Raw genomic sequence first — 15139 nt, forward strand, 5'->3', positions numbered from 1 at the left:
TATAAAAGCCAATCCATCTCTGGTGTTTTGCATTCTGCAACATTAGCAAACTAGAACAGGGGCAGAAGCAATAATAGAGGAAATAATCAACAAAAATTTCCCATCTCTTATGAAAGACATAAAATTACTGACTCAAGAAGCGCAGCGTACCCCAAACAGAATAGATCTGAATAGGTCTATGCCAAGACACTTAATAATCAGATTATCAAACGTCAAAGATAAAGAATTATGAAAGCAGCAAGAAAAAACCAATCCATCACATACAAAGGAAGCTTGATAACACTATATGCAGATTTCTCAACAGAAACCATGGAGGCAAGAAGGAAGTGGGATGATATATTTAAGATACTAAAAAAGAAAAACCTCCGACCAAGAATCCTGTATCCGGCAAAACTGTCCTTCAAATATGAGGCAGAGCTTAAAATATTATCTGACAAACCAACAATGACACAGTTTGTGAACAAGATACCTGCTCTACAGGAAACACTAAAGGGAGCACTACAGACAGAATGGAAAAGACAGGAGTGAGAGGTTTGGAACACAATTTTGGGAGATGGTAGCACAGCAATGTAGGTACACTGAACAAAGATGACTGTGAGTGTGGTTGAAAGAGGAAGGTTAGGAGCATGTGGGACACCAGAAGGAAAGGAAAGATAAAGACTGGGACTGTATAACTCATTGGAACCTAGGGTGCTCAACAATTGTGATAAAAGTTACAAATATGTTTTTACACGAGGGAGAACGAATGTCAACATTGCAAGATGTTAAAAATAGGGTGGGACGGGGGAAAAATACAACAATGCAAACTAGAGACTATAATTAACAGAAACATTGTATTATGCTTCCTTTAATGTAACAAAGGCAATATACAGAAGCTAAATGCATATGGGGGGGGGGGGTACACAGGGGAGGGGTATGGGACCCAGCATTGTGATATTGTCTGACTCTTTATTCTACTTTGGTTTAATGCTAGTTTTCCTTTTGTTGCTTCCTAGCTGTCATGTTTGTTTGTTGTTGTTTTCTTTTTTTTTCTTTTGTCTCATTACCTTCTTTGACTCTTCCTCCTTATTTGTGGAAGAAATGAAGATGGCCTTATATAGATAGTGGTGATGGTGGTGAATACATAAATACGTGACTACACAGGGAACCACTGATTGTTTACTTAGGATGGAATGTATGGTGTTTGAACAAAACCATCTTAAAAAAAATGGCTTGATGACGAAACCTTGAGGGCACCAATATTGAGTGAAATAAGATAGACATATAAGGACAAATACTGCAGGGTCTCACTGATATGAACTAGTTATAATATGTAAACTCGTAGACATGAAATGTAAGTTACCAGGATATAGAACGGGGCTAAAGAATGGGGAGCAGTTGCTTATTATGAGCAGAATGTTCAACTAGAGTAACTTAAGTGTTTGGAAGTGGTCAGAGGTGACAGTAGCATGTTGTGAGAATGAGTAACAGTGCTGAATGGTCTGTGAATGTGGTGGAAAGGGTAAGCTGAGTCATGTATGTCACCAGAAGGAAAGATGGAGGTTAAAAGCTGAGAATGTATAAAACAGTGAATCTTGTGGTGGACAATGTCCGTGATTAACTGTACAAATATTAGAAGTCTCTCTCATGAACTAGAGCAAATGTATGACACTATAACTAGAAGTTAATAATAGAGGGTCATATAGGAAAAAAATATACCTATTGCAAACTATATACTACAGTTAGTAGTATTTTAACATTCTTTCATCAACAGTAACAAATGTACTAGACCAAAACTATGAATCAATAATGGAGGGGGGGTGGTTAGGGGTATGGGAGGATTTGAGTTTCCTTTTTTTGTCTTTATTTCTTTTCTGGAGTAATGAAAATGTTCTAAAAATTGAAAAAAAAATTAATTGTGGTAATGGATGCACAGCTGTATGATGGTACCATGGGCAATTGATTGTACACTTTGGATCTTTGGATAATTGTATGGTTTGCGAACAATCTCAATTTAAAAAAATAAATAAAAATTAAAAAAACAAACAAAACAATAAAAAAGCCCCAATACTTGTTTAAAAAAAATTGTGCAGAAGTCTCAAGTTATATTCAAATACAATCGGTATAATATCAGAGATCACATATATGTTTTTAAAAGCCTCCTTCTTGAATGCTACTAGTGTTAAAAAAAAGCCATGTACTAATCACAAAGCAACTCTTTATAAATAACATTAACTATGCAGTGATCACGAAGGATATTTTTAAGCACATTCTATACCAACATGGTATTTTGTTACATATAATAGGTATTTTAATGTGTTTTGGTTACATTTTTAGAAATTAGCTGAGGTTAGGTTGGTATCTAACACATTATCATTTTTCTCATTTGAAATAATAAGAGTCTCCTAATTAGTGGTTGTCATGCAGAATGTCTGATTTTCAGGAACAAATTCATCCTTCCTCTATTTATCCAGATTTTTAAGTTTTCTTCAGTGGGAATTCCAAGTCTAAGAAAATACCTGCTGTCAACAGAGAAAATTCTATAGCTATTTAACTACCTGTGTCTTCATACAGGCTATGAATAATCTAAGGACAGAGACTGTGAGTGATTCATATTTCCATCCTTAATGCTTAAGAGCTTATCATGTAACTCCCCTTGTTCTGATTCAATGATCACAGAGCAACATTCTGATTTTCATATAGACCATACAGACTGCTTGAGAAAGATAAGTTGCTGACTAGCCAATATGAGCATTCTCAATGCCCTGAAAATAATGTTTAATAATATTAAATTGGCTTATGATTTATACATTAGTCTCTTGTGAATATGGTTACCATCAATCAATCCCTCATGACAATGATTAGCTCTGGATGCTCTGATAAAACAAGGGTCAGAATCTGGAAAGTCAGGGACCAGACTCTGAACTACAGTGACCCCATTAAAGTAACATAAGTTTCTACCTAAGCAATCGGAGTTACTTCTACTACATTTTCAATTCTCACAGTAGCAAAGACAGTATATAAAATTTTATATTGCTTCCACTTAACATACGATCATAACATTTTTGTACCACTAAGGTCTTCATAATCATAATTTTAATGGTTATGTAATAATCCAGAGTGAATGAATCACATTTGCCCAAGCTCCACTGGAGGATATTTAGCTTGCTTCCAATTTTTCACTATTATAAATATTGAAACACAAGGGGTTGTAGTAGAAATTCATGGAATTGTATGCTGAGTACAACCACACCTATCCAACTACTTGCTCTTCTCTTGGAAGCTGCACCCCCTCTCAATTAAATGAATACTACCAGAATTGCTGTGTTCCTACATGACCTTGACCCCATAATTGACTGGTCCAGGAATGGACACCATATCCAAGACAGAGTAATGAGTTCTTCCCTCAGTACTTTATGTTTGTTTATTTTACCTTGGTACCTAAGCATTTTTCTCTCCAATAGTTAGAGTTGTGAGATGCAATAGCTGTTGAAAGCCAGGTGTCCCAATGTGTGGAAAAAGCCAGTCAACAGTAAAAGAAAATGGAAACTACACGTACAGAGAAGTTGAAGTAAGAGATGGAGTAGTCTGATACCATGAGTTCCTGATTCCAAATGTTCCAGAGGCAGGCCCAGCTGCAAACCTGCCCTTCCTGTCATTATTCAAACCTCCTTGGATTCCACAAGTCAATAAATCTCCCTTTTTGCTTAAAAACTAAATTTTATCAAAATTAATTTTTAATTATTAAAATTATTAACTAATTTAAAAATTATTTTAAAATATTGTATTGTTTTATATCCCTCCCATTATCTTAGGGAACTCACTGACCCCACAGACACTTCAAAAAAAAAAAAAAAACAAAAACAAAACAGAGAGAGGGCATTTATTCATTCTATTTACTGAACAATTACTACATTCAAATTACCATAGATACATAGATTAAGTGATAAAGGAGTAACTAAATTAAGTTAATCAATTCAACTAAAGTACATTCAGACATGCATTCAAATTCCAGATCTAATTACTATGCTCTATGACCATGGGAAAGTAATAACCTTTTACATCTCAGTTGTCTTGTCTTTAAAATGAGATAAATCCACCTATATCTTCCAGATGTCATAAAAAATAGCTATTCAATAAATATTAATAAGCATCTACAATATGCTAACTGCATTTCCCCACATCAAGCTCTACTCTTCTAATTGGGAAGGTGGAGAGGGGAATTGGCACATAGAACTTTTTCCTCGGGAAAATTTCAGAAGTAGAATTGCCAGGTCAAAGTGTCTAAAAAGAAACATGTGTGACTTGATATTTACTGTCAAACTGGCATGTGTGTATCACCAGTTTGCTCTTTCTTATTCTTTCTAGGATTAAGCATTGCAATAAAAATTTTTATTAAACATCACTTTATGTGGTTTTTTCCTATATGTGATTTCTATCAAGACTGGCTTAGAAATAATATTTTATTGTTCTATATCCCCCCTATTTTCTTATGAAATGCAATGCACACAGACACTTAAAAAGAAATAAAAAATAGAGGGACATTTATTTAATCTATTTATTAAACAATTACTATATTCAAGTTACTAAACATACATAGATTAATAAGTCACAGTTACTTTGTTTAAGTAGCTCACAATACACTGGAAGATAGCCCATCGTAATATTCAAGGAACATAACATTAACAACAACAGTTAACATGTATGCAGTGTTGAATATATGACATACATTAGATGATTTAATTCTTACAACATCTCTTTTGAGCCAGGTGTTATACTGAGGAAAGTGAAGTACAAGGAGGTTAATTATCTTGCTCAGGTTATAGTTTGGAAGCAGCAAAGCCAGGATTTGCAAATAGGCAGTCTGATTTCAGAGCCTGCATTTTTAACCACTGCATTATACTATGAACTAACAATTGCTGAAAGCCTACAATGCATTGACTCATTTATTCATTCAAATATTTACGGACTGCCAAGCACTGTTTGGGCTCAGGTGAAACAGCAGTGAAGAGAAAAAAGAAATGGTGTTCATGGAGCTTTTATGGGGGGGGGGGGATAGGAGGGGTGGTCATATTGTTTTTTGTTTTGTTTTGTTTTGCCAGTCAGATAGTAATAGTGCTATGAAGAAAAAAACAGGGTAGAACAGGATAAGTAGCCATTTTAGATAGGGCTGTCAAAGAAGTCCTGTCTGACAGGGTGACAAGTGAGCAGAAACCAAGGAAATGAGGGAGCCAGTTATGTGGATATCTAGAAGAGCATTCCAGACAGAAGGAAAAGCAAGTATAAAGGAAAAAGCAGAAGTTGCCTGGTGTGTTTGATGAACAGCAAAGAGCCCACTATACCTAGAGCAGAGTGAGCAAGGAAGAGAATGGTAGGAGACAAGCACAGAGATAATGGAGGATCTGATCATACAGGGCTTTGTAAGCCATCGTGAGGTCTTTGGATTTTATTCTGAAAGATGAGATACCAACAGAGGGTTCTGAGTCAAGATGTGTTATTATCAGGCTTAAATTTTGAAAGAATCATTCTGGTTGCTGTATGGTAAATTAAATGTACAGGTATAAGGCAGCAGGAAGAACAATTAGTAGGCTATTTAACTGCCCAGGCAAAGGTTAATAGGGCTAGCGTGGTAGCTGGGGAAGTGATGTGGAATATATTTAGAAGGTAGACCTGGCAGAATTGCTAATGATGCATGAAAAAGAGCTCTCAAAGTGTTTTGGTCTAAGCAAGTAGAAGAATAGTACTGTCATTTACTAAGATAGGGAAGATTTAGAGACAGGAGTGGGTGTGTAAAGGAAATGAAGAGAATTTTTAGGACATATTAAGTTTGAGATGTCTATATAAGTAAGGTGTCCAGTAGGAAGTTAGATAAGTGTGGAGTTCAGGGGAGAAGTCCAGGCTGGAGATATAAATGTGGGTGCCCTCAGCGTGTAAGTGGAATTTAAAACCAGTGAGTCAAAGGAGATCACCCAGTCTGTGATACGGAGACAGAAGAATACCATGCCCTAGGATACTACAAATATTTAGAGATTGCAGAGATGAAGAGTAAACAGCAAAGGAACCTGAAAAGTAATAGCCAATTAGGTTGGAGAAGGACCTGGAGAGAGTGGTAGCCCAGAAGTCAAGTGGAAAAAAAAAGTTTTAAGAAGGAAGCAACTTAAATGTGGTCGAGAAGACAAATAAAATGAAGATTTAGGAATTGACTACTGCATTTAGTAAGGTCTTTGGTGACCTTACAAGAACAATTTCAGTGAAGTGGTGGATACAATATCCTAAGTGGAGTAGATACAAAAAAAAAAAAGGCCTGAACCTGATCAAATCTTTAGATCCACTAGCAGTTTACAGGAAATTCAGAGGACAGAGGAATACATTAAACTACACCAAGCAAAATCCAGACTTTGAGAAACTCGAAAAAGACAAACAACCTATAAATTACAGAGGAAAAAAGAGGAGAGCAAACTTAACTGATTAAAAGACATATCAATCAATCACAATGTGTAGAACTTACTTGGACTCTGATTCAAACATCCAAAAATAATAAAAGGCAAATTGTTAAGAAAAAATATATAATATTTGAGACAAGTAGAAATTTAAACAGTGACTGGATATCTATGAAGGGATTACTATTATTTTTTACTGTGACGATGGTACTGTGGCTATACTTACAGGGTCCATATTTTTAGAGCTACTTTCTAAATATTTATGAATGAAATGGTATTATATCTGGAATTAGCTTCAAAGTAACACGGGAGAAGTAGCATTGATGGTTGTTGGGTCTGGGTGGTAGGATTTCTGTATATTTGTATACATTCAAAATTCTCTATAATAAAATGCTTTTAAAACTAAGAAGAGAGGAAATGACTTTGCGTACTTAATGTCTTTTTACCATCCCATAGTAAAATAAGGTAATTAAGGTTAAGGAAGATTAAATGCACTGCCCAATATCAGAGCCAAAATCTGTCTCCAAAACTCATGCTTTTACACTATATCAAACTGCCAATTTTTTCTCTATTACCATTATTTTGACTGATGCTTTTTACACAAGCCTGGCGAAACCCAAAATTCTGGTTCATAAATAAGCAATAGAACAGAACTCCACAATTATTAACTATAATATCATGATCATCAAGTTAAAAAATCCAAGAGATATTTTAAAGTAAATTAATGGAAGAAACAATTCTGTAAATACAACAAATCATACCTCCAACAAAGCATATTTCAGTTAACAAATATATATACTGCCCACTAGAGTTGAAATGTAATTATAAAGAAATACAAAGCACTTTCTGGAATTTCTCTCCACCTCAAACTTTTCCTTTGATAGCTACAGTAAGTACTGGCTAATATCAACTACCCAAACTAAACTTCAGACACAAAACCATACATTTTCAAAGCACACACAAATGTATACTGTTCACTGATCTAACAATCTAATATATACTAGCTGTTAGTTCAAAACTAAATAACTGCCTACAGTAAATATGATGGATAAAAAAAGCAATAAAAAAATCAAAATCAACTACAACATATACTAGAGCTTATTACCAAATTATGGATTTTCATTGTAAACTTTGGGGGTTTAATATTCATGACAAACTTCTTTTCTCAGTGATTCAACTTCTAGGAATTTATCCTAAAGCAATCACAGGACCAGGATGCAAAGACATATGTACTAGCATACTTATCAAGGTTTTATTCATAAAAATGAAAAACAAAAAAATCTAAATCACCATCAGTGAAGAACTGATTAAATAATATACAGATAAAAGGAAATGCTAAGCACTCAGTAAAAATGACTATATTGCTAAATAAAATGTTGATATGGAAAACAATGTCCATGATATATTACTGAGTAGGAAAAGCAGGTTAAAAACAGTATGATGGGCAGATGGACAGATGGATGGATGGATGAATGTTGGGGAAAATTTACAAGGAAAAATTAACCATGGTTTTATATGGTGGATAGGATCATATTATTTTCACTTTCTATTTTGTACATTCCTGAGTTGTTTGCTTTTTAAAAATAATACACACGTGTTTTTTATAATCAGAAAATACTATATCTCCATTTTGAAAAATAAAATAAATATATAAGGCTGATCTCAAAATCTGATACAATGAAAATGGTTTGGTTTATACAGTTTAAGCTCACAAGGTTAACTAGTAAATATCAGCATGGGACTTTAGTAACCTCCAATAGGCTAATTCAAGTTTCTACCTATTCATTCAATGAACCTGTACAACATACTGCACGTATGACCATACTCCCTATGTTTACTACTATACTCACTAAAGCTAAATAATCACTTATAGAACATTCAGGCTCTTGGAGGGGTAAATTTCTCAGGTGGCAGTATGAGGAAAACTATTTTAAAAGCATTTTCTTCCTTTTAAAGAGGGGATACTACCCAAGAAGGCTTAGACTATGAAAAATCTTGAGAACTGTTTATTTTCTAATTAAGGTAGTTTTTGAAAAACTATGCGCATCTAAGCAAAAATTTTAGAGTAATGCCTCTTTTATGTTAAATACACACATAAAGACCAAGTCCTAACTTAGAGGACAAAAGAAATTTCTTTAAAAAAACAAAACAAAACAAAAAAAACTGTATAGCTAAGTACAAGGCCATTTTGCAATTTATCTTTTAACCTTTGTTATAATTTAGAGATATACTAATGAACTTGTACTGTTAGAAGATTTAAAAATCAGTTAAAATACATCAAATATTAGTAATGATTCAAAAGAAGTTAAGAACATTTTCTTGTGAAATTTCTTCCACAAATGAGAAATACAAAAAATCCCATGTCTATATTCTATAGATACCTTCTGATTTCCCAAGAACTTGACAGTTGGGGAACGATGCATAAAAAAACGGCTGATGTGAAACAAAGAATTCTTCCAGACTGTTTCATTAAACTGACATTCCAGACTGATGCACAAAATTTTTTATTGTAAACAAACCACAAAAAGCCCACATTAAGATATAAGAGAAAGCATTAGTTTTGAGACAAAGTTTTGTTAAATTTCAAGTCTTTTTTTAAGCAGTAGCTACCCAAAGAAAGTCATTAATATTAACACAGCTAATGGCAGAAAACCACAATAACTCCAAATACAGAAAGGCTGTTCATGTATCCTAACAGCATAAAAAAACCACACAATATTCTTTCTCTCATCTGTTTTGTTAATGAGCCAAGAATAAGGGTCTATTGAGTATCCTAGACAACTGAATTTGAAATAGGAATGTCTGGTAATCCCAACATTCAGAGACTAAACAGGTCTGGAAAGGATACTTTTAGTTTTAGTTTTACCTTCCTGAAAATAGAACTGTCATTTTGGTCATTTTTTTCCCAATCCTAAAAAAAACAGAAACAAAACTTATAAATTACTTTTACGACCCTAGTTTAAACACTACAACAGAAAATATTTTGTTAGTAGATTAACAAAATATTTAGCTTAGTTCATCTTTCAGGTGGACCTAAGTATTTTAAGAATACTTAAACCAATGTGGAACAAAATAGGTGTGTTATAAAGCAAATAGTATTCAACAAGAATTCAACAACTTAGGACAATATGGCAAGAATTCTACTCTGAGCTAGGGTTTTTCCATATAAAACAGAGAATTTTTGCAGGAAATGTCAACTTTACAGCAACCGAGGACTCCTTGCATACTATCAGGCCAGGCTTATAGAGCCAAACAAATGCAATGTTCCCTTTGGAAAATATAAACTAATATAAATTAACTCTAAATTACCAACTTATTACATAAAATTCTCCAACACAGCAAAGGAACTGCATCTAGAAATCTTAAAAAAAATATTTTTTTTTTTTTTAGCATCTAGAAATGCTTTCCTAAATTAATTTTTTTAACTAATAGATTTATTGGTTTGGAATTTGGTTTAAAAATTTAAAGACTGGTTATAATTAGGGTGATGGAATCATGGATAATTTTTTTTTTAATTCATCATGTTAACAGAATTATATCTGAGAATTATACATATATATTCTTTTTTTTCCCTTTACTTTTAAATTCTTTGTTTATAAAGAGAAAAGTTGGTTTCTAGCCTCCTTTTTTTTTTTCCTTGGGGTGTTCCATCACTGTCAAACAGCTAGAAGAATTAAATTCTAAAACAAAAATAAAAAATAATCTTGCACATTTTTGAGTTCCACTGCCAGCCAAGAGCTGCAAATATTAGAAAAAAGTTATAATGGCCACTCCAGAGCAGCACAAACTACAATTTAAATGGTAAACCTGCAGAAAAACGTTTTCCATATCATGGTTCAAAATTCATGCCCTCCAACAAAGCAGCATTGTAATGTTTTCTTCAAGATAAAAACTCACAAATGAGAAAAATTATATAATAAAAACATTTTCCAAAACAATTAAAGATTGTTTTAAATACTAAACTGAGTATCTGATGGCAATACATATTTTAGTATTTTGAATTCTCAACTTTTATCTGCCTCATGCAATCCCAAACTTGATTTAGCTCTATCTTCACATTCTTGCAACTTTTGTTCCTTTGGAACTGGGTCTCAAATTACTTTTCTTGATTTTTAGTATTAAATAATTAATTAATTAGTTAGTTAAGTTATTAAAACAACTAAATTCAGCCACAGAATTTAAAAGACTAAGAATGAAATAATCTACTCATTTTTGCAAAGTTGTGTAAGACAACTACAAAACATGTCAAATCGATTTAAATATTCTTAATTTAGGGTAAATGTTTGTCTTCCTCTAATAGATAAGCAAAATTCCTTCCTCCCTAAACAACAGTCTGACTTTGCCTAAAAAGACAGACTAGAATTGTACAGTTTTGAAAAACAGCTACTGAGTAGAAGTGGTATCTCAATGAACATTTCTGCTTCCCCCACTATTTGAAACACAACATATACTCTTAGTTCGGCTATAATAAAACCCGATAAAATAGGGTTTCATCAGAATTTCCCCTAACTAAGGAATCACAGGCACAGACGTTAAAACTATTGGTTATTATTAAAAAACAATTACGCCAGCTTTTTTTGTTAAATCAAAGTTCAGACAGTAGATAGCACAGGACACTCTTAGAAATCACTTAAAATAGTTCTTGCAAAAGGGAAAGGGAAGAAAAGACAAATATTAACTTTTAGTGAGCAATGATTGCCGAGAAATAATTATATAGTATAGTAATTCTATGTCCTTTAATATAAAGTTTTCTGTGTGTTCACATAATAACTAGAATTTAAAACATCCTATCATAAGATCCCTGAAAGTCTCCACAAAAAAAGAAAAACTTACAAAAGAATTGAAGAGCCAAGATGCAATACTGACCCACTAGACTTATTATACAGCACATTTACATCCAAAAATTTTTAAACAAAATATATCATATCTGTCAAATTCTTGTCTTAAAACTTAGTTGAGCATTTTTCCCCAACTATGTTTTCAATTTCAAGTGCAAGATAACAATTATATCTAAGACTCAGGAAGAACGAAATTTTGTTTTTGCTGATGACAATCTTGAGCTGGTTATTAAATTACAGTCAAATCATGTATAAACTGCACTGAAGAATACACTTCCCGGTTCAAGATGTCCAAGCATATGGTTGATAAATCTAACTATGCCTCCCCAGATGTGAAGACAGTTAAATGGCACATACACAAAAATGAGGTAAAATTTATCTGTAGCTCAAGAATTCATAGGAGCAATTAACAAGTTGTGCTTGGCTAGCTGTACTGGTTGTACCAGTTGGCAAGGTGGTTTGAATTCATAAGCACTTTCTAAGACTCAAATTATATACATGCTATATATATATATTCAAATTATATTTGAGCATCATTTCACATGAAAAACCCGAAGAGGGGAAAACCCCAGAAAATAACGTGAAGAAAAAAATTTTGAAATATCTTTAAAGTTTTAGGATGATTAATAAAGGGTTTAACTTTCATGTTCTGTTTTCCAGGCTTCACAACAGCACAATTATGGAAAAAATCACCTATAGCCCCAACGCATTACATTTCTTGTACATTAAGTATATCAGAAAATTTAAAAACAAAAACAGAACACAATTTCTGATATACATAAATCAATAATAAATCTATGAAACAGTCTACAAATGCTTCATAATGTAGACAAGCTTTCAATTTTTAAAAATATATGGAGAAGGTAAAAATGAAGCAGGCAAAATAGAAATGGTAAAAATTGATTAAAGAAAATTCCATGTAACAAAAATTGTAATACCATTCCCATTCCACTTCCACAATTTCTAAGTGCTTACTGACAATTATACTCCTTAACTTAATCAACAAAGCTCTTTATTACCATTTATGTCCCTGGTTTCTTCAGTATAAGTTTTTCTTATATCATATATAAGGCACCTCACAAACAGGCAAAACGCTGTGTGAAATTCAAGGACTTGTAATACCATTGGTAACAAGCCACCCCTCCCGCCAATATTTTTTAAATTAATTTATATATTTGTGATCTTCTGGATAAAGCATACTTACTTTCAAATTTAGCATACCAAGCATAATCATGTAGTAAGCAAACCGTTATGTAACACCTATTTTATGTTCCCCAGTTGATCACTTTAGAACCATAAAGAGTGTTTTTCCTTTTCTAAGATAAGTACTGACCATACTGTAAATTTTCTCACGATTGCATTTTTTTCCCCAGGAGAGAAAGCAGTTTTCCTTAAATTCCAAATTTCCAGGAATATCACAACTACTTCATTAGGTAAAAGAGAATGGGGAAAAAAATAGATATATGTGTATATATGCGTATGTATGTATGTATACACACACACACATATATACTACCAGTAATTTTAAGATCCTCCTCCTCACATAAGCAGTGATCCAGGCTGGTGTGACATTTTCAAGCTCCTCCAGGGACTATATTCCACGCTGCCACAAACATGAGAAGATAACTCGGGGATGGAAGACGTGCCATCTTGCATGTTACCCTGCACTTAATACCTACTTCAAACTTATTCTTCATCCGTTATCTCAATGTATCTTCACAACTACCTTAAAAGGTAGGTAAGGGAGGTGGCTCGCCGCCCACAGCCCAGAGTCTCTATGGAACACACACCCGTAAAGGACACGCACAGCGTGACATCGTCAACTGGAATAATAAAATCGATGACAAACCCTTCTAGACTCTAAAGAAAAAAGGAGACTAGGAAATAAAAAGAGTAATATCGCCTAGATAATCCAAGGCTTACATTTTTAAAGCAGTTTCCCATCGCGGCAGTTTTGCCAACTCAGTGGCCCCCGGAGAACTGCGGCAGGGTTGCGAGGAGGTCTGAGGAGGAGCCGGGCGGAAGCGGCGAGGGGGGAGCCCGGACGGCGGCCACCTCGCGCACCTGGGCCGGGATGGAGGGAGCGACGATGCTCAACTCTAGGGACAACAGCTGGGTGACACCCCAGCCACCCGGCCCAGCAGCTCTGACTCACCTGCGGAGCCGATTTCCATTCATGGAGCTGGGGGGAGTGCTCCGAGCGAGAACGGCGCCCGCCACTGAAGGCAAGGAGGCGGCGCAAGGGGCGATAGGCACCCTCAATCGGCCTTGGGGCGGGGGCGCCGACGGCTACTCAGCAACCGTATTCCGAAAGCTCTCGTCAGGAAGGGCCGCCGTCGGGAGACAGCACAGGACTAGGTGAGAGAAAGGAGAAGCGTGGGGCAAAGACAGGGGAGCCCCGTCCGGAACTCGCGTCGCCCGCGGATGCTTACGCTCCCACTGCTCCTTCACGACTGCCGCGCCGCCGACTTCCCCCGGGGTCCGCCCCCGGAAGCTAGCCGGCGTCAGTTCCGCTGCCCGGCCCGTCCGACGTCTAAGCCTCGCCTCTCGCCCAGCTGTGTTGGAGCGACGTCGGTGCGGGCGCGGCCAGCGCGGAGGACGTCGGGGAGACGTCTGGGAGCGGGCGCAGAGTCTGGGCGGAGCAGCTCGGCGGGGCTTGCCTGGGAGCCGGCGAGCGGGGCGGGACCGGCCCTTCAGCCCACCTCGCTGGGACGTGCCGGCTGGGGACAACCCCAAGGGACTGGACTCCTTGTGCGAGCCTGGTGAGAGCCGGCGCCTGCCTGAGGCGACATCGCGGGTGGCGGCGTTCACCTGCGGGGCAGCCTGCTGAAGAGAAGCCGGTCCGAGAAAGGACCCGGATTTGCAGCTGAGCGCTCTCCGGGCGAGCGCTTTTACGCTGGACCACCCTCCTTCCCGAGCCCCACCCGCTGCACGTCTCTTCCTCAGCAGGCAGTCAAGTGACCACAATTGATCTCTCCGAGTGCGCAGGGTTGGCGTCAGGATTTGGGGGGAGTGTACTATAGTTTGGGGAACGATTATTAAGAAACGGAACATTGCGCAAACATCAGATCGAGTAATTTCCATGTTTAGAACTCTGGTCACACTGAGAACATCCAAAATGCTTCCCAGGGCCAAAACACACTGCGTTACAGGGGCCTTGCCTTTCTCCCCAGGTAAGGCTTTTCTAAATCTTTATGCTACACCTACACTGGTCTGCTTTAATTCCCTTAACGGGCAAGCGCTTCCCTTTTCCGACTCGGGAGCCTCTCTGCTTTGGGTTCCTTTGGCCCCCTTTCTTCAGCAACCCCCTTCCGCCGCAGCCCGGGCCCTTGGCCTCTCAAACCTCCATTTAAGACGTCTGAGAGGCCGTTCCCGGACAGGGGAGTGGGGTGGGGGTCGCCCCTGTTATTCTACTACAATATCTCCTTAACTAACCCTATTCTCATTCCAATTGCTTACTAATTTATTGTGTTGACCCTCCCCTCTAGAAGGTAAGCTTCATAAGGGAGGCAGGGCTATCAAATTGTCTGGCAAAAAGTAGGCCAGTATTTTTGCCTAAAACATATTATTTTATTCTGGCTGAGAAATGACTCATGATTTTTCCCTATCTCCCTAAGCTCAAGTTTTGTTTTGTTTTTAATCAAAATAAATACATTCTTTTAAAAAAAAAAAAAAAAGCTTAGGGCAAAGAGGAAAAGGAGAAAAATATCCTATTTTCAGTTTCTTTGTGGGACTTTGGATCTGTTACTTGATCTCTTTGGGCTTCAGTTTCCTCATCTAAAAAAGGGAGAGATTATGTACCTTACAGTTGCATTTTGTTACCATTTTTATGCACTTATTAGATGCGTCTACCATACTGTAAATCCTTAATAAATGGAGGGG

General features: G+C 36.4%; 1 protein-coding gene across 2 annotated transcripts in view; it reads right to left on the reverse strand.

Annotated features, from left to right (window-relative positions):
• LOC119527573 (protein argonaute-3) overlaps positions 1–13545 on the reverse strand; it is a 180672-nt gene extending 167127 nt beyond the window's left edge. For both annotated transcript variants that reach the window (XM_037827736.1, XM_037827735.1), the window contains exon 1: positions 13413–13545. In XM_037827736.1, the coding sequence (XP_037683664.1) occupies positions 13413–13431 (19 nt within the window). In that variant the 5' untranslated portion in view covers positions 13432–13545. The remainder of the gene's footprint in view (positions 1–13412) is intronic.
• Positions 13546–15139: the final 1594 nt, after the last annotated feature.

The sequence above is a fragment of the Choloepus didactylus genome, chromosome 2, assembly GCF_015220235.1.
Source record: "Choloepus didactylus isolate mChoDid1 chromosome 2, mChoDid1.pri, whole genome shotgun sequence".
Taxonomy (NCBI): Eukaryota; Metazoa; Chordata; class Mammalia; order Pilosa; family Megalonychidae; genus Choloepus; species Choloepus didactylus.